At 40.3% G+C, this 19,248-nt stretch overlaps 1 protein-coding gene across 1 annotated transcript; it reads right to left on the reverse strand.

Annotated features, from left to right (window-relative positions):
* Positions 1-4,065: 4,065 nt before the first annotated feature.
* On the reverse strand, positions 4,066-14,293 carry chrna9a (cholinergic receptor, nicotinic, alpha 9a). Its single transcript, XM_034188787.1, has 7 exons — positions 14,018-14,293; positions 13,726-13,871; positions 10,834-10,988; positions 9,154-9,334; positions 5,139-5,490; positions 4,472-5,046; positions 4,066-4,355 (listed from the first exon to the last, which is right to left on the reverse strand). Exons 1-7 carry the CDS (start codon positions 14,061-14,063, stop codon positions 4,185-4,187), a joined length of 1,626 nt encoding a protein of 541 aa, XP_034044678.1. The 5' UTR covers positions 14,064-14,293; the 3' UTR covers positions 4,066-4,184.
* Positions 14,294-19,248: the final 4,955 nt, after the last annotated feature.

The raw sequence follows: 19,248 nt of genomic DNA on the forward strand, positions 1-19,248 counted from the left end.
TAAAGGAAACTATTGTTTTAACCTTCAACCTGAAGAAATGACTTCTTGCTGCATTTCCGTCACCACTGCAGCTTAAAATACTCAGAGACTCCAAGATCCCATTTCCTCCATTGAAATATTTTCTCCGAAAATGACAGGAAACACTTTTTCTGACCTTGAACCCCAACAGAAGACTTTTGTTGTATCCCAATTAAAGCTAGAGATGATTTTTAGGCTTAAAATACAATAAGATCCAAGTTTATATTTCCTCCGGCTGATTTTTTTTTCTGAAAATAACTGTCAGCACTTGTTTTGACCTTTGACCCCAAATATATATATATATATATATATATATATATATATATATATATTGCTGTGTTTCAAAAACATCTGTGCCATTTTAAATACAAAAATTTTTTAATTTCTACAATTATCTTCCTTAAACTCAAACTGAAAGCAAATCTCTACAACTTTATATAAATTCATAAAAAATATAAAAGCCAAGATGATGGGTTGCATAAGTAATGGAAAATGTGGAAAAAGTGAAGTGCTGTGAATACTTTCCAGATGCACTGTAAGTATTTTCCTTGACAAAAAAAATGTAAAAATGTTTTTTTTTTTATTTCGGAGCCCACTGGAACGGCTCCTCATTGCATCTTAGTTACAACTAAACGTAGCAACAAATTCTGGACTTAAAATTCAAATAGACCCCAAGTTTCTATTTGTTCCAACTGAACAATTTTCCATGAATTAGTGTCCCGGGCACTAATTCACGGGGCACAGTGAATCAGCTTAGAATACGTATAATGAAAAAAAAAACACATGATTATAAAGTCTTCTTCAAAATGATTAAATATTTTGTGATGCATATACAAACTAGAATCCAGCAAACTAGCTGTGTAATGTGTGTGTGTCTTATATAATGATACATGTCATTTAGAAACTATTATAAATACAACTATCATAATTTCTGTTCAAACATGAAAACAGTTGTTTATATACACAAATTATAGAAATAATTCATGGAAAAATGCATGTATAAGCTTCAACAAGTAATATTTGTCATCCACTTGATACTGGGGCTTAGTAAATCACTTTCTAGACTGATTCACTGTGCCCCAATTCACTGTGCCCCAGGTGCATGTGACACACGAGTCATGTTATCAAATAGCTGATAGTCTGGAGAAGACATAACACATGCTCATCAGTTGGATGGGGTAGTCTTCTAAATAATAACAATTTTTTGGGCCACCTTTCCTCTGTTGTGAGAAATAAATACAAAGACACTGACATCCACAAAATTTACTTTTGATGGGAAAAAACTTACTTCACTTGCCTCTTACCCTTTACTCTTAATGGGCCTCATGTATCAATGTTGCGCACTTGTGGCGTAAATTTACGGCGTAAACTTGAAATACACCAAAGTCGCCATGACATGTATCAAGCAGTGCGCACCTGCCTATTTCCGGCGTACGCCTGACGTGATCTTGATAAATGTGGCGGGTGGAAACGACCGTAATTATAATAAACGCCCATAAATATTCAGACTCTGCTTCAGACACACCCTCATTTTACGACATGGAAGCCGGAAAGACGGCAATGAAAAAGAACTCCACCAATCATGACGCGTGCCAATAGAGCGTCGTATCAATTGTTTTGTAGTATATAATCAATAAAGTGTTACAGTGGTCCCTCATTAATCGCTGGAGTTACATTCTAAAAAATAGCCCGTAATACGCGAAACCACGACATAGTCAGCGTTATTTTTTACAATTATTATAGACGTTTCAAAGCTGTAAAACCCCTCACTACACAGTTTATACACTTTCTCAATCAGGCATGAACATTTTCTCACTTTTTTCTCATGTGTAAACACTCTCAAAGTTCAAACCTTAGTAGGAAAATAATACCAAATTGTTTTCAGGCCCAAACATTTGTTTGAGAAATAAAAATAGAATGTTTTCCTATAAATAATTATGATGGCATTTAGAACTAACAAATTAATTTTAACGATCAACGAACGAGGTCGGACACATAAGAAATTATTAATAGTGACTCACCAGTATTTCACAGATCGGGCCTCTGCATCCTGGCGCTGCGCCTTTTCCAGTCACATCTCGCTGCAGCAGGTGTTTGTTTCCGTGTGACAAACACAGTTATGAGTAGTTGTTGGTGCTCTTTTCTCTTCTGGGCAACAAGATTCTTATAAACAGATACGCAGAACAGAGAACACTGTAAAAAAAAAAAAGGCATGCAAAATTGGACTAAATACTCCGCGAGACTCCGAGGGCAGGACAGGTGAACGGCGTTATAGCGAGGGACCACTGTATTCTCTTTTCACATGTCAATAATTCTTGACATGTGGATATTTGCTCGCTCAATTAATAAGACACGCCTAATCTGTCAGATTTCTTTATGTTTTAAATGTATTTTTGTATTTATTTTATTGTGACAATCAAATGGAGATGACAAAACCTGGTTGCAGCATGGGCGAATTAAGGGAATGACGAAACTACAGTTGTTATTATCAATTTCATAGTCTAAACGATCACACCACATGAAGTTAAGCTCAGCGCTGCTCTGGCTCCAGGCTCGAAGTCTGGAGAAAAAGGCGAGCAGCGCTTTCCTTCCTGTCAGCGCTGTTGCCACAGATCATGCTCCATAACAATCCCGCAAAGGCGGGATTTGTATTAATTATTATGTAGTATAATCAGGAAAGTGTTATTTATGTAACATATGCATTGATTTGTAGAATGGCACTGTTTATCATGTTGATCATTTACATTTTTATGTGGATTCCAGCGCTGGTTCATTTTGGTGTATAATTTACGCCACCTCTCGACCTGGTGTATATTTTCAGCGCAGCGTACGCCAATGACCACATTGATAAATGCCAGTAGCCCAGCCGTTTTGGCGTACACCCCATATACGCTCAAATATCGCCGTACGCAACGTTGATACATGAGGCCCGATGTATCCAAAAACAAAACACTAATTTATAAGGGGGATGCCTTTATGCACAAAAATATGGCATAACTGCTGCAAATATATATGTAGTTTTGCAGATATAGCTACTGATTCACTATTCCCCTATTTCAGTAACCACTAGGGCTTGAGAACAGATTTCAACATTAAATTGTTCATGGATCCCAAGTTTCTATATGCTTCACTGATTTAGTGACAGAACATGCCTTTTCTGACCTTGGACACAATGGTGCCTTCACTATATCTAAATTACAGTTAAAGCTTGGGGCAAATTTGGGGTTTAAAATCAAAACAACATCAACGTTCTATTCCAGTTGAACATTTTCAGTTAAAATGACTGGACACACTTGGTTAGAACTTTGACCACAATCAAATGGGCTCTTGCAGTATCCAGGTAACCACTTAGGGTAGATAGAAGATTTTAGCCCAAAACTAATCAGAGACACAAAGTTTTTGTTTGGTCCAAGTGAATATTTTTGTGGAAAATCACATACAAAAGATACTTTGAAGAGGTGGGGGCGGACTGGTTGCCAGCTTGGGTGGTTGCCATTCAGGGCCCAGGGTGGATCCATGGTATTGTGGATGTAGTGACACATTGCACCAATGCATTCTGAACCCTAATGAAATGCCCACTTACTGTATCTCCATAACTACACATTTATTCATTTTCATGTGTATAATTTAAAACTGAAATACGTTGTCTTCACAATCTGGGAGGCAGCTATTGTCATGCACCTTTGGAACAATTGAGGCGGCACGGTAAGTTAGTGGTTAGCATTTATGACTGACATCAAGAAAGTTGAGAGATCACCTCTTGCCCTTTCTGTATGGAGTTTGCATATTCTCCCTGTGTCTGTGTGGGTTTCCTCCTGGCACAGCGGTTTATTCCCACAATGAAAAAAAAAAACATGCTTATTTAGGGTCTGCTCCTTTCTCTGCCCCTGACCAAGGCAGCGTCTCTACATCTGGAGTTGGTCCCCGGGAGCCGGACTCTGGCTGCCCTCTGCCCCTAGTGGTTGGATTGTGTCCATCTGTAATTAGGATGGGTTAAATACAGAGGACAAATTTTGTTGTATGTACAGTATGCACAATGACAATAAAGGCCCTTCTTCTAAAAATTTGCTTAACGTAGGAATGAGGTAAATTTTGAGTAACACTGTGGTCCAACAAAAACAGTGGATGAAGGTCACTGTAACATCCAAAGAGCTGTGAAGAGGCTGTCAGGAGGCCTTGGCGATGATTAGAATGCTCATAAGGAAGACCATGATGAAGAAGATCCACATGAAGAATCTATCCATCACTTTGGCCACTTTTTTCCACTCTGCTGCCTTGACACAAGCAGCTCTCTGTTCACGGAAGCAATTGGCGATGTATTGAATGTTCTTCACCACCTGAGGGGGAAAAACATGTCGGAGTGGTCATTTTAGGGTGATGCACAAACCCAAGAGGCCTAGAGAGACTTAAGAGGAAGAGTGTAAAAGAGAACGTGCACTTAGCAGTGAAGCACCTGTTTATGTTGAAGGCAGGAGCAGTTGCAAAGGCAGGCTGGGACATTATGCTTCTCCAGGGGATAAAGAAGTTGCTCCTTTATCCCCCCATTGAGGTACTGGTGGTTTGACAGAGCAGGAGGGGCCTGGTAGTCCAGTTCATCTTGCATGATGTGGTGATAACGCTGTGGAGGCTCTCTTTTCCCTCCGCCCTTCTCGCTTCTAGAGATATGGTTGTTGTAATAGTGATGAGCACCGTTAGCGCTGCCATTATCCTGATGAAGACTGTTCTGGAGATTGTTGTGAAGATTGGTGCCACCGTTGCTGTATTGGTGCAAGTTGCCTTCGTGATGGTAGCAAACTTTGTCAGCCATGGGTTCTTCACGGTACAGCGGGGTTCTCTTGCTCTCTGGTGTTGTGCAGTTCTCCCCTACCTCGTAGACAAAGAAGATTTTTGACATGTAGTCTATGATGAGGACTTTAGCCCAGTGAGGAACCGGCTTAGCCTCTGCACCGCAGAAATGAATGTTCATGATGAAGATGGTGAGAGAAGTGGAAGCTGTGATCATAATCATTGTGGCTATGTAGTATTTCCCTGCACGACAAGACAGAGAATTATAGCCACAGCATGAAAGAAGTATAGATGCTCACTTCCATGCACCAATGTAGTAGAAAAAAAAATCTAACCTATGTAGGGCATGCTCTCTGCAGGAGGCATGCTCTCAGCAACCAACAGCTGGAACACTGTGAGCGCCAGCAGCACCGTGACCCCTAAGGAAACCTTCTCCCCTGAGTCAGCTGGGAGGTAGAAGCCCAGAGGGGCCAAGAATGAAATTAGGAAGCAGGGAAGCAGCAAGTTAAAGATGTAAAAAGAGGAGCGGCGCTTTAGGAGCAGGGTGTAGGTGATGTCAGTGTAAGGGTCTGAGCAGCAGCCATACATCATGACGTTTCTAACTGCTGGCATGCCGTGGCATTCCCACTCCACATTTTCCACAAAGTCCGACAGGTCACCACTGTCCATGCTCAAGGTGATGTCCACCTATGTGGATGCATGGATGAACACGATGAATGTTGTAGACACAAAATACATGAATGCAGAATCTTTCACTGGTTTTTCCTAAAGGTTCTAAAGGTTCATAGCAAAAATTCACTTCCTACAACAAAGTTCAGCAAAATTATCAGTGCTTGCAGAAAACTGCATGAAGAGTAAGATAATGAAGAGACAAGTGACTGTGGCCTCTTTGATTTACACTCAACAAAAATATAAACGCAACACTTTTGGTTTTGCTCCCATTTTGTATGAGATGAACTCAAAGATCTAAAACTTTTTCCACATACACAATATCACCATTTCCCTCAAATATTGTTCACAAACCAGTCTAAATCTGTGATAGTGAGCACTTCTCCTTTGCTGAGATAATCCATCCCACCTCACAGGTGTGCCATATCAAGATGCTGATTAGACGCCATGATTAGTGCACAGGTGTGCCTTAGACTGTCCACAATAAAAGGCCACTCTGAAAGGTGCAGTTTTGTTTTATTGGGGGGGATACCAGTCAGTATCTGGTGTGACCACCATTTGCCTCATGCAGTGCAACACATCTCCTTCGCATAGAGTTGATCAGGTTGTCAATTGTGGCCTGTGGAATGTTGGTCCACTCCTCTTCAATGGCTGTGCGAAGTTGCTGGATATTGGCAGGAACTGGTACACGCTGTCGTATACGCCGGTCCAGAGCATCCCAAACATGCTCAATGGGTGACATGTCCGGTGAGTATGCCGGCCATGCAAGAACTGGGACATTTTCAGCTTCCAAGAATTGTGTACAGATCCTTGCAACATGGGGCCGTGCATTATCCTGCTGCAACATGAGATGATGTTCTTGGATGGCACAACAATGGGCCTCAGGATCTCGTCACAGTATCTCTGTGCATTCACAATGCCATCAATAAAATGCACCTGTGTTCTTCATCCACAACAGACGCCTGCCCATACCATAACCCCACCGCCACCATGGGCCACTCGATCCACAACAATGACATCAGAAAACCGCTCACCCACACGACGCCACACACGCTGTGTGCCATCTGCCCTGAACAGTGTGAACCGGGATTCATCCGTGAAGAGAACACCTCTCCAACATGCCAAACGCCAGCGAATGTGAGTATTTGCCCACTCACATCGGTTACGACGATGAACTGGAGTCAGGTCGAGACCCCGATGAGGACGACGAGCATGCAGATGAGCTTCCCTGAGACGGTTTCTGACAGTTTGTGCAGAAATTCTTTGGTTATGCAAACCGATTGTTCCAGCAGCTGTCCGAGTGGCTGGTCTCAGACGATCTTGGAGGTGAACATGCTGGATGTGGAGGTCCTGGGCTGGTGTGGTTACATGTGGTCTGCGGTTGTGAGGCTGGTTGGATGTACTGCCAAATTCTCTGAAACGCCTTTGGAGACGGCTTATGGTAGAGAAATGAACATTCAATACATGAGCAACAGCTCTGGTTGACATTCCTGCTGTCAGAATGCCAATTGCACGCTCCCTCAAATCTTGCGACATCTGTGGCATTGTGCTGTGTGATAAAACTGCACCTTTCAGAGTGGTCTTTTATTGTGGACAGTCTAAGGCACACCTGTGCACTAATCATGGTGTCTAATCAGCATCTTGATATGGCACACCTGTGAGGTGGGATGGATTATCTCAGCAAAGGAGAAGTGCTCACTATCACAGATTTAGACTGGGTTGTGGACAATATTTGAGGGAAATGGTGATATTGTGTATGTGGAAAAAGTTTTAGATCTTTGAGTTCATCTCATACAAAATGGGAGCAAAACCAAAAGTGTTGTGTTTATATTTTTGTTGAGTATAAATAAAAAACTGCAGCATCTAAGAAACTGGAACACTTGGTGAAATTCTATTGTACCTGCATAATTGTCCACCAGGTAGAGACATTGCTCCATTTAAAGAACCTTTGGAAATGATGACTCTGTTACTTATAGTAGTTGGACACTGGTGATTTATGTATTTATTTTTGTCTCTGTACACCGCTCCAGTGAAGTGGGGTTTGTTGTGTTGACTTTCAGCTTTAATTCATGAAATGAAACAAAAATATCACATTAACCATTTCTTATTTACAGTCTTTTTACCCTTACTGCTTCTATTTTAAGAGCCCATAAGTAACTGAACAAACTAAACATAAGTGTTATGATTCAAGTTAGGATGAGGATAATTGATTCTAAATCTAAGTATTAAATTATCACTTATGCAGCCAGTCTTCTTTAGACAAGTCAAGGGGATGATACATTAGCATTTGCAAGTCCCTGAATAGATCTTGGACTTAATTTATGTCAATTATTAAGACGTCCTTATATGTGGGTGTCAGTGATCAGACTGGTGATGAAAACACAGATTACTTATACACTGTGTGTCAATAGGAGGTCCTTTGATCAAGAGGTCCTGGTCAGACATCCTGGCTGTTTAGTTGATCTCTGTTTCTGGCTGTAAATTACCATGACCACAAACCAAAGTCCTGGGCCTTATCTTCCTGATTGGAATTCTCCTCTAATATAATCCCAAACGCTAAGCAAAGCCCATCTCCTAAATTAAACCCAAATTCAGTTTACAACTTCCCACAATGCATGAAAGCAAGACATGCTATATTCTTCAAATATTCTTACCAACAGAAAATGATCAGTTTAAAAAAATTTTTGTCACAGAGACTAGTGAGGGAAGCCATCAAGACACCCGTGACACAGGAGTTATAGGCTCCTGTGGATGTGACAGGAGAAATTGTGCAAAGTGCAACTTAAACCTGTTGCATCTCCAAAGAAGTAATTTCAGGTAGTTTTCCAAAAGTCAGATGGACAACTTGAGCTTAGATTTGATATGTGTTCTTCTGGTTCACTCCACCATGAAGCACTAATCACAACAGCCACAGAAGCCTACATACAACTCCTTCACAGCGGTGCACTATGTTTTTGTGGTAGATGTAGCGTGGGAATGGCAGAAGCATCATGATGCATGGCTGCTGGCCAGAATGTTACATTGAAATCACCCATAACCTGGTCCTGAAGCACCACTCATATTTTTATATCTTCAACTGTCTCTAAGTGATTTGTATGAACAATACAACTACAGTACAATATAGTTGGTTTGCCCAATTACTTATGGTCTTCAAAAAATGGAAAGATGTACAAATATGGCAGCAGTTCCTAAATGGTTAATGTGATATTTTTGTTAAAACCCCTTGAATTAAAGCTGAAAGTTTACAAAGTCTGTTTCATTTCAACACCATTATGTTGGTTTACAGAGGCAAAATTGCTGAAATTGTTTCACTGTCCAAATACTTAAATATATAGAACCGACTGTATAGTATATTTGGTAAAAACAGAAACTATTCTTTTTTTTCCTGTTTTTTACTCATTTTCAGCAACATTTACACATGTTTCTGCACTGGCTACACGCTAATCTAGCTAACACAGCCACTAGCCAGAACATAGTTTGTGACTAAAGAACGTGTACATCTACACACTCAAATGAATGCTAGTTATATCAGCTGTCTTGGCTTCACTTGCACAAAACTCTTTAAATCAAAAACATTGCCCCATTTCAAGGAAACTATTAAAATAATCACTTTTTTTTTTACAGCCACTGTTCAGAAAGGCATTTTGAAGACTGCTCCATGTTAGCCCCATGCTAACACACCTGGTTCCCATTGTAGGTCCATGAGCCAAAGGTGAGGTTGCATTGCTGCCAGTCAAAAGGGAAGTAAGACACGTCCACCACACATGTACTCTTTGTGATGGCTGGAGAGTCCCAGATGATCTCCCCGTTGTAGCGTAGCTTCACATTGGTGTTGGATGGACCTGAGGCCTCATCATCTGCTCTACAGAAACAACAGCGAAGGAAAGATACTGGATTTAAGTGATCAGTTTCAATTCATATTGTCCACTAATGTCCAGTATGAGCTGCTAAATATCATCACCACCTTGATGCAACCAGCAGAGGACAATAAATCCCCATTCACTGTGAAATTTGTGCAGTTTATATTGTAAATGGTCTGTGTTTCCATTTAAGCAAAATGACTATCATGAAAATTCAGTAAGGTATATCTTATATATTATATTACGATTCTAAGGTGGAACTATGCCAGTATACAAAGGTATATCTAAATATCTAAAAAGGAAGAGTAAAATAGGAGAGCAGAAAAGAGTAGAGTAGAGCCACTTAGGTGCCTGGTCTTGAGAACCAGGGATGGTAGACATCACAAAATGAATAGATAGCAACCAGATGTCAAATGTAGGAAGCCAATCAGTTGCTGAATTGCCAGGCAAAGAACTAAAAATGAACTTTTTTGCCTATAAAATTGTCATACTGCCATCTAACCAAATATTTATATCACAGATGTCAGGGCAGAGTTCATCACTGATATTATACTAAATATCAAGACAGTCCACAGCAGTCCTTGAGATCTAGCTCTGGAGAGACAGATGGAGACACTTCCAAAGTAAGTACTACATAGGCACTGAGGCTTCTTGTCCACACATATCATAGCGTGCCGTAAATGAGAGTCTACGACCCCACCCAGATTAGTGGAGAACATCACGCTTACTTCCTCAGCCAAGGCAGGTCCACATTTACAGCTGGGTGGACTGGGACAATGCAGATGAAGTGTCTTGTTCAAGGACACAAACAGGTAGCATGAGTGGGAATCGAACCTAGGTCTATAAATTGGCAGCCCAACTCCTTATGTCAGTGAGTTCTGTTTTACACATGCATATAGCTGCATTATCCTTCAAATGGGCAAATATCACAAAAAAACTGTATGCACAAAATACGTATTGCGCTTTATTTTCATTCATACTTTATGCATTGTCTTTATGATCTATAGCACATGGTTTAAAGAACATTACACAAATGCATTTGGGGCATGTCCAACTCTATTGATTACACAGCACATATTATCCATGCAAAACAAAGCACAGGGTGCAAGGAGGTTGTATTTAGTCTCTTATTTAATTGTGGGTTTGTTTTGGATGTAACATGAATTACACCAACTAGATTATCATCTGTCATTCCCTTTTGGAGTTGTGTTTGCTGGCATAATTGCTAGTGAGATGGTGGACTCAGGACTCAGTGACAGAAGTGAGAGCTTTTCGGGTGAGAGAATGGATCTGTGCACAAAGCATCAAAAAGCGTGCTAGCAAATTATTTAGGGGTGCCACATCCACCACAGCTGCTTGTGGTGAAGCAGTTACTGTAAGTGTCTCATTCCTGGAGTGCTTCCTCCTCCACTTTCATCCACCCAGTCTCATCTATATCCCCATCAGGCCCGTGCCATCTTTTATTTTTTTGTCTGTGCATCTATCTGTTGTGGTTACCAACTTGTTGTACAGAACGATGTCGGGCTTCCAAACCAGATCACTGGGGATGTTAATCATCTCTAGGTCATCATAATCCTCTTTGTTCCACTTCAGGTAGGCGTCGTGCCACACCTGCCTGATCCAGAGGTATGTAGTCAGCACCTGATTCTTCTCATCCTACACAAGGACAAGAGACAGGTAAAATTTCAGAGGGAAAACAATGTGATGAAGAAATTTAACTAGTCAGACAAGCAGTTCATGCATATTGCACAAATCTGACTTGTAAACATGAGCACTGTTTCACCTGAGAGATTTGGTCGTTCGTTCCTTAAATGATCCGTTAGCACATTTTGCAAATTTGCATGGAGATCTGTTTGCACAAAAATCTCTTACTTGAGTCTGGCTTCGAAATAGCAATGCACCAGTCTCTTTAGGTAATGACAGATCACAATCTGATTGTTTAATTCATGGCACGCCAAAAACACACCCACAGCTAATTAACTGACTACAACCCCTGGCAAAAATTATGGAATCACCGGCCTCCACCGGTCATTTCAAATGGCAACTTTCTAGCTTTAAGAAACACTATAAGAAATCAGAAAAAAAATTGTGGCAGTCAGTAACGGTTACTTTTTTAGACCAAGCAGAGGGAAAAATATGGAATCACTCAATTCTGAGGAAAAAATTATGGAATCATGAAAAACAAAAGAACGCTCCAACACATCACTAGTATTTTGTTGCACCACCTCTGGCTTTAATAATAGCTTGCAGTCTCTGAGGCATGGACTTAATGAGTGACAAACAGTACTCTTCATCAATCTGGCTCCAACTTTCTCTGATTGCTGTTGCCAGATCAGCTTTGCAGGTTGGAGCCTTGTCATGAACCATTTTCTTCAGCTTCCAAAGATTTTCAATTGGATTAAGATCCGGACTATTTGCAGGCCATGACGTTGACCCTATGTGTCTTTTTGCAATGAATGTTTTCACAGTTTTTGCTCTATGGCAAGATGCATTATCATCTTGAAAAATGATTTCATCATCCCCAAACACCCTTTCAATTGATGGGATAAGAAAAGTGTCCAAAATATCAACATAAACTTGTGCATTTATTGATGATGTAATGACAGCCATCTCCCCAGTGCCTTTACCTGACATGCAGCCCCATATCATCAATGACTGTGGAAATTTACATGTTCTCTTCAGGCAGTCATCTTTATAAATCTCATTGGAACGGCACCAAACAAAAGTTCCAGCATCATCACCTTGCCCAATGCAGATTCGAGATTCATCACTGAATATGACTTTCATCCAGTCATCCAAGGTCCACGATTGCTTTTCCTTAGCCCATTGTAACCTTGTTTTTTTCTGTTTAGGTGTTAATGATGGCTTTTGTTTAGCTTTTCTGTATGTAAATCCCATTTCCTTTAGGCGGTTTCTTACAGTTCGGTCACAGACGTTGACTCCAGTTTCTTCCCATTTGTTCCTCATTTGTTTTGTTGTGCATTTTAGATTTTTGAGACATATTGCTTTAAGTTTTCTGTCTTGACGCTTTGATGTCTTCCTTGGTCTACCAGTATGTTTGCCTTTAACAACCTTCCCATGTTGTTTGTATTTGGTCCAGAGTTTAGACACAACTGACTGTGAACAACCAACATCTTTTGCAACATTGCGTGATCATTTACCCTCTTTTAAGAGTTTGATAATCCTCTCCTTTGTTTCAATTGACATCTCTCGTGTTGGAGCCATGATTCATGTCAGTCCACTTGGTGCAACAGCTCTCCAAGGTGTGATCACTCCTTTTTAGATGCAGACTAACGAGCAGATCTGATTTGATGCAGGTGTTAGTTTTGGGGATGAAAATTTACAGGGTGATTCCATAATTTATTCCTCAGAATTGAGTGAGTCCATATTTTTTTCCATCTGCTTGGTCTAAAAAGTAACCGTTACTAACTGCCACAATTATTTTTTCCTGATTTCTTATAGTGTTTCTTAAAGCCAGAAAGTTGCCATTTGAAATGACTTTAGTTTTGTGTCATGTCTGTGATCTGCTTTTTTTCTACAAAATTAAACAACTGAATGAACATCCTCCGAGGCCGGTGATTCCATAATTTTTGCCAGGGGTTGTAAATCCAAACATTTTACATCCTGCACCTTACTCAGATTACATGCCATGTCAATCAACTCAGCGGCAGTGCACGTCCACAAAGACAGGCACTGGTGGCTGATACTATTTCTCCAAAATGGTAAATTCTTCTCATTTCTATCGTGAATTATAATGGCGCCTCACATTCACACAGATGTTAGCTTACTATCATGCAAGGAGGAGCGATTTGACAATTAAAGCACTTGCTCAAGGGACTTTGGCGATTTTCCTGCCTGATGAGGAATTGAAAATCCAAAAAAATATATATAATGCAAAGCTAAAATACCCTCGGCCGTACGAGCATGTAATCAATGAAAGAGTGTGTAGAAAGAATGTGACCTTTGACCTCTTAGGATATGTAAAAGTTAGCCATTTTTGAACTTGTCCAAGGTCTGTGTCTCCAGAATATTCACTGTGAATTTGAAGACCCTGGCAGTAATAGGACTGGAGTTATGCTGAGCACAGACAGATGGATGGACACAAAGTCTTTGCAATACCCGATGGCCATATTTAAGATGAAACTGAAAGTAATGAATGTAAAATAAAATAAAAATTGCTGTACAAAACCCCCCACACCTAGATTTCATAAAAGGTTTAAAATGTCTCTACACACATGCAGTTTTGTGCAGATTTGGATCATGATGAAGAGGCAGTGGAGTTCATGTGGTTGTGCTTTAGCTATGCACTCTCTTGAGTCCCTCTCTAGTTTCCCAGTAATTAGAGTTTTGTGGTTGGGTTTGTGAAATGCACTTGTGTTTCCTGTCCACTCACCATGTCTTTGATCTGTGACAGAGTGATCTGCAGGGAGACATTCAGGGCTTTTTCTGTGTCCTCTACAGGTCTCAGAGCGTTGGTGTAGCCCTCCATCAGGTCATTCAGCAGTTTGTGGGCATAATGCCCCTGAGCACCATGGGACACTGAGGGGCGAGAACAGAACGATGAGTAGATATGACACACAGCGACAAAGAAGGTGATGATTGACCAAAAACAGTGCAGACAAACACAGTTAAAATGCAGAGATGTGAGAGGGTGCAGAAGATATGGACAAACATTTGGAACTGACCTTGCACCAAAAGGCTGATCCACACCATCAGAACTGCTTTCTTCATTTTCAACCAGGGAATCAATTATTCAGCAAAGCCGCCTCGAACCCACTGTCACTGTATTCTGAGCTCCATTCATTCCTGAGTCTGAGCGAGCCGAGACCACGAAAACAAAATTCTTACATCCTGTCACGAGCTCTGACTACTTTTTTAGTTCTTAGTCGTAGCTTGTGTCGGTCAGTGTTCTGGCTCTGGAACAGGACCTGGGACGATCTCTCTCTCTCTCTCACACACACACACACACACACACACCAGTGTCATGTGGCACTCAGGAACTGGCTGAAATGTGACGCTGCAGCCCTGTCCACCTGTCCGGTCACACACAACCACAACCAGCTGGAACTGACACACACACATACAAAGACTCGGGAACTTGTGTTTCCCAAATACAAGTCAAATAAATACTGTCCCTTAAGATACCAGCAGTAAGGCTGTGCACGGGCGGATGATCAGCCATAAGAGCAGATTTCCTCCTCTCTGTCTGCTGCTGAGCTCTCAGCAAGTTAAATAAATGAAACACTACATCTTAAAGGAGCCATAGTGGAAACTAGTCCTCTGCCAGACTTTTACAGTTAAAGCCACAGTGTGTAGGATTTTGTGTCATCTAGTGGTGAGGTTGTAGATTGCATTATACCTTCTCCAGCCGTGATTTTGTTTTCTGTTTGGTGACGGGGATTCATGATCCCCTGCCTTCTGTGTTGATAAGCAATATGCACGATTCTCCATTACACAAAAGTAAGGTTCTTGAACGTGTTAGCATCTGCTAGCAACCAGTTGACAGTGTATAGAGGAAGAATGACTCATTCTTCTTCTTTTTTTTAAGTCCTCCAGCTGTGCTTCAAAAGGAAAAAGGTAGAGTAAGTACTTGTATCTTGGACATTCAGATAGGCCTCTAGAGATGGATGACTTCATCATTACTCTGAAAATGGACCACACAACTATGATGTCAGTTTAGGAAACACATAGAAGTCAGACAGAGCCAGATTGCGTGACTGTGGTATGTGAGGCAACCGTCCAAAGCTACAGATGCCACTTGTGCCGTGAGGACAGGTGCACTGTTTTGCAGCGACGGCACACCAGCTTGAAGCTTTCACACTTTCCTAAAGGGCCTCAGCTGCAAAGAAATAATCACAAACAATCCAGTGTTAGTGGACATTGTTATAAGGCGTGATAGTAAACAGTTATGCCCCAAAATGTGAGTTTCCTCTCTTGTTTCTTGGTGAGGCCACAAACTTTTCGAAATACCCTCATAAGTCAGTTTTGTTTAATTAGTTTGGGAGGTTCTGCATGTTATACTTCATTGTCTTTTACACAAAAAAGTAAAAAAAAAAAAAAAAAGACATATTCATTATGAATAATGAGAATTATTATTATAATAACTAATTATATAGGTTTTCCCAGGAATCCAAGCCCTAAACGAATGGCAATAATGAAAAGTACATGACAACAATCCCAAATTAAAGAGCTGATAAAAAGAAATCAGTGCCCCCTGTCATTAGAATCAATGTAACGAACAATCTGTCTCTGTCCCACAGAACATGTGGTTGTGTCTCCAGAGAACAGATTGGCTCAATGATGGGATCTTACAGAGCAGGGAGGAGTCCAGATGTCGACTTCTGTGACACATGTCAGAGAGGTCGACAATGAGTCATTTCAGCCTTAGGGCCCTGTCCCACTGGGGAGAGAATTAATTGCGCATGAATTGAGTACACAAATTGCAGACGTTCGTTGTCGTCCGCAACAAAAATGGCTAAAAATGACCAGTGATGCCAGTAACGCGTTACTCTAATCTGACCACTTTTTTTTAGTAACGAGTAATCTAACGCGTTAATCTTTCCAAATCAGTAATCAGATTAAAGTTACTTCTCCATGTCACTGTGCGTTACTATTATTTTTCATTGTGGGTCGATAGCAGCATTAAACTTGGTCTGTGGGCAGGAGGTCGGGGTTCGACTGAACTGCCCACTTTCAGCGAGCTGTGAGCTTTTCATCCACGGTTTTTTGCAGCTGCTCGACTCGTCGTGTCCTCTTAAAGCACGGTGATCAGCACACCTGCACTGAGCTTTACAAAGACATTTTTATACTTTTTTTCCTCCTTTATTTAGAGCTGAGCCGCTCCGTATCTGCACGTTAAAACAGCTGATCCTCCGCGACGCGTCAACAACTAACACTATTTTCCACTCAAATGCACCTAAACTCTCTTTCTGAGGACCACATGATGTGAAAACACAATAAAACTTTCTTACCTGTAAATCTGGTCACGTTTTCTGCATAAATAAATGTTATCCATTCTTTGTGCTCAAACGCCAAAGCAGGGGCGAATCCAGATGGAATGGGGGCGTGGGGGAGGGATGTGCCCCCCTCACAACACCCCTAGATTAAAGGTCCAGTTTTGAAGCCTTTTTTTACTACAACTACTAATACTACTTAAAATAATATTAATTTCGACAAGTAAAATATTTAGAGAGAATTTAAATGTTAGAAAAATGCTAGAATGAATTTAATAGTTACATTTATAAACAATGCAGGTTCGAAATTGCAAGTTTTACTGTTACAGTGCTGTCAACAGTTAAATATGAGGTCAAGAAAGAGGTCTTTATTTTACTTTTTATAAAACAAGTATTTATTTTCATTGAAGTCAAGAAAGGGTGACTATAAAGTAAGTTTTGGCAAAACAGGTATCATTGTCATGTTGAGGTGGCAGAGGGTTGTTGTCGGCAGCTGGGGAAAGTAACTAAAAAAGTAACTAGTAATCTAACTTAGTTACTTTTACAATTGAGTAATCAGTAAAGTAACTAAGTTACTTTTTCAAGGAGTAATCAGTAATGAGTAATTGGATTACTTTTTCAAAGTAACTGTGGCAACACTGAAAATGACAAATGTTCCAGTATGAATTATGGATATATTAATAATATATAGTGAATATATGATGAACAATCACGGTTATATAACGCATGTAGTGAGGAAACTGATCCGACACATTGAGATTATCACGGCAGTATTACGTATGTATTATGAATGCATCGCGCACGTGTTGCGCGTGCACGGCATCTGCATTATGGTCATAAAAGAAGTGCACTCGCTCCTTTTGGCATCACTATTCACACCAACAATACAGGCTCTGGAGCATTTGCTGGACTTGGACAAGTTGATCACAGAGTGTTGTCATGCGAGGGTTAACTGTTCAAGAGTTTGGGGAGCCTCGGGGTGTGAGACGGTGTTTTTTTTTTTTTTTTGAGAGTGTCACAGAAAACAGACTCCAGCGTGAGTTGTGGCTAAACAGCAACTCTTCCTTTTGTTGGTGTTAAATAAAAGTCCTGGATTGCAGCAGCTACATCTTTGTGGATTTACACAGCTGGACTGGCACTGACTGGCACGTATGTCGCTTTCTGCCACATATAGTACTTTGGGTTTACGTGACGTGTTTGTTTCACAGATTGTCCGCAAATCAGCTGCAAAGCAGATGTAATAAAGACGCTTTAATCGTGGCCAATCTGTATGCATTTGCTACAACATATTTTAGTTTGTGATGTGGACATGATGGGCACGATATATATCTGTTTTCCACACTGTCCCGGTCCGCTGCCAAGCCGCAAATCCCTGTCAGTTGCGGATATCAGCGGTTAATGGCAGATATACAGCGCATAGAGTGAGTATGTATTGTGTATGAATTGAGTATATATGGAGTATGTAAGGCGGATGTCATCCGCATCCAGATTTTTGAGCTACTCAAAAATCCTGGCTGTGGACATGCGTGCCTCTGCCGATGATCACGGGCATGTTCAGATGACGGCCGACTCATACAGGCATGTTACACAGATATTGCGGATGTTTGGCGAATATGGGCCAATTTTGTGTGCAATCTGTACGCAAATCCTCCTAAACGCCAGTGGGACAGGGCCCTTAAATGTTACTTTTGTTAGGAGAGCTTCTGCAAGCATAGATGTAGAATTGTGGGATTTTTAAGATGAAAGAAATCCCAAATGTAAAAGATAGATAAAACTCTGATTTTACACAATAATGTGTCCCCTTTAATGTTTACAGATATGTGCAGAAAAGCACTTCTCTTGAATATTTGGTCACATGCACTTTCTCAGTTTTACAGTCATGAAGCAATTACAGTAAAAACATCTTTGTTACCAAAACTATTTTTATTCTATTTCTATTTTTTTAATCTAATAATTGCATCATTGCAAACTGAAGCATACAAGGCGAGTGCAGAGTATGTCCAAACACCTGTCCTCATTAATGCAAGAAACACAGTAAGAAATGTTAATATTGTGCTGCAGAAGGTTGAGCACTATGATGTGTTAATGTCTGAGTTTCTGTGGGCTCATATGAGACAGGTGTTTCCTGTGTGTGCATGTATGTGTGCACGTCTGATGAGTAAGAAATTCTGAAAGACAGTTAAAGACAAAAAAGTTTAAAACATAAATATAATTCGTCATTTTTGGTGTTGACTGTTAATTTGTAGTGTGGGGGCAAAAAGTGAGAACTGAGAGTGTAAATGTGTTCCCACTCTAACATGAGCTTTTATCTACAGTGCTGCTTAATAAAAATGTCATAAAGGAAAGATGCCGCAAAGTAATAAAGTCTAAATATTACATTATGATTAAGAATGCTAATATTAAATGCTAAATAATAAATATCTCAACCTTTGTAACTGTTCTGGGTGAAGTATTACATGGTACGCAAGAACATCACATTAATAAATTCATTAATTGATTAGTATTTCATTTTTTTTTCTTTGTGGAATGATACATTCAGCTGTAAATCTGCAGTTATATGTATAAAAAACTTTATTAAAATGAAAAAAGCCTCTTATTTTTATGGTTAAAAAAGTCACAACTCACCTAATTTTCTTTGTAATAAATATTTTGAAATTTCAAATGTGGTGTTTTACTGACATACTAATTAGGAAACATACCAAAAACCTCATGTATACAGAAACAATAGTGGGGGTTCAAATCTGAATAATAGGCTGAGCAGGAAATTTCAAAGAAATTATTAACTTTTATGATGAAACAATTTTCACATAAACTTAGAAAGACAGGATGGGGGGAGGGGGGGGGGAGGTATGAATTGACAGTAAAGTTTGCAAACTTAAATTTACTCTGCAGTGACTACATATGGTCCCATTCCAAATAATAGAATGCCCTTTATTGTCGTTATACAAAATGAAATGAAAGTG

The sequence above is a fragment of the Thalassophryne amazonica genome, chromosome 15 (genome assembly GCF_902500255.1).
Source record: "Thalassophryne amazonica chromosome 15, fThaAma1.1, whole genome shotgun sequence".
NCBI lineage: Eukaryota > Metazoa > Chordata > Actinopteri > Batrachoidiformes > Batrachoididae > Thalassophryne > Thalassophryne amazonica.